The 482-nt window shown below is 42.5% G+C and overlaps 1 protein-coding gene across 1 annotated transcript in view; it reads left to right on the top strand.

Annotated features, from left to right (window-relative positions):
- Positions 1-482, top strand: part of spg11 (SPG11 vesicle trafficking associated, spatacsin) — a 413,741-nt gene that overhangs the window by 90,305 nt on the left and 322,954 nt on the right. Inside the window, exon 9 of the mRNA XM_037683759.1 lies at positions 68-223. Coding sequence (XP_037539687.1) covers positions 68-223 — 156 coding nt within the window. The remainder of the gene's footprint in view (positions 1-67; positions 224-482) is intronic.

Below are 482 nucleotides of genomic sequence, written 5' to 3'. Positions count from 1 at the left end.
TTGTTGTGTGTGTGTGTGTGTGTGTGTGTGTGTGTGTGTGTGTGTGTGTGTGTGTGTGTGTGTGTAGGAGTGAAGGACCTGTGTCCTGCCTTGGACCTGCTCTGTTCGGCGGTCAGAGACACGAACAGTGAAGCTCAGAGTCGTCAGTTCTCAGAGCAGCTGCTGCACATCACCATGAGCTTCATCCACTCACAGATCCGACTACTTCTGTGCAGCTCTCACTGTGAGAACACATAGTTTCATTCACTCATTCACATTTTTACACATGATAGATGAATGAACAATGAACAACTGAATAGTTGGGTGGAGTGATGGATCTATACTGCATTGATAAATGGATGAAAGACTGGATGGTTAGTGTAACAGATAGATGGATGAAAAATGGATGTTTCTATAGTGGATAGATGGATGAATGAAATGATTGATGGATGGATTATGGATGGATAATGTTTGTATAGTGGATAGATGGATGAATGAAATGA

Source organism: Nematolebias whitei, chromosome 10, assembly GCF_014905685.2.
Source record: "Nematolebias whitei isolate Nwh7 chromosome 10, NemWhi1, whole genome shotgun sequence".
NCBI classification, from domain to species: domain Eukaryota; kingdom Metazoa; phylum Chordata; class Actinopteri; order Cyprinodontiformes; family Rivulidae; genus Nematolebias; species Nematolebias whitei.
This window is presented reverse-complemented; position numbering and strand designations above follow the sequence as displayed.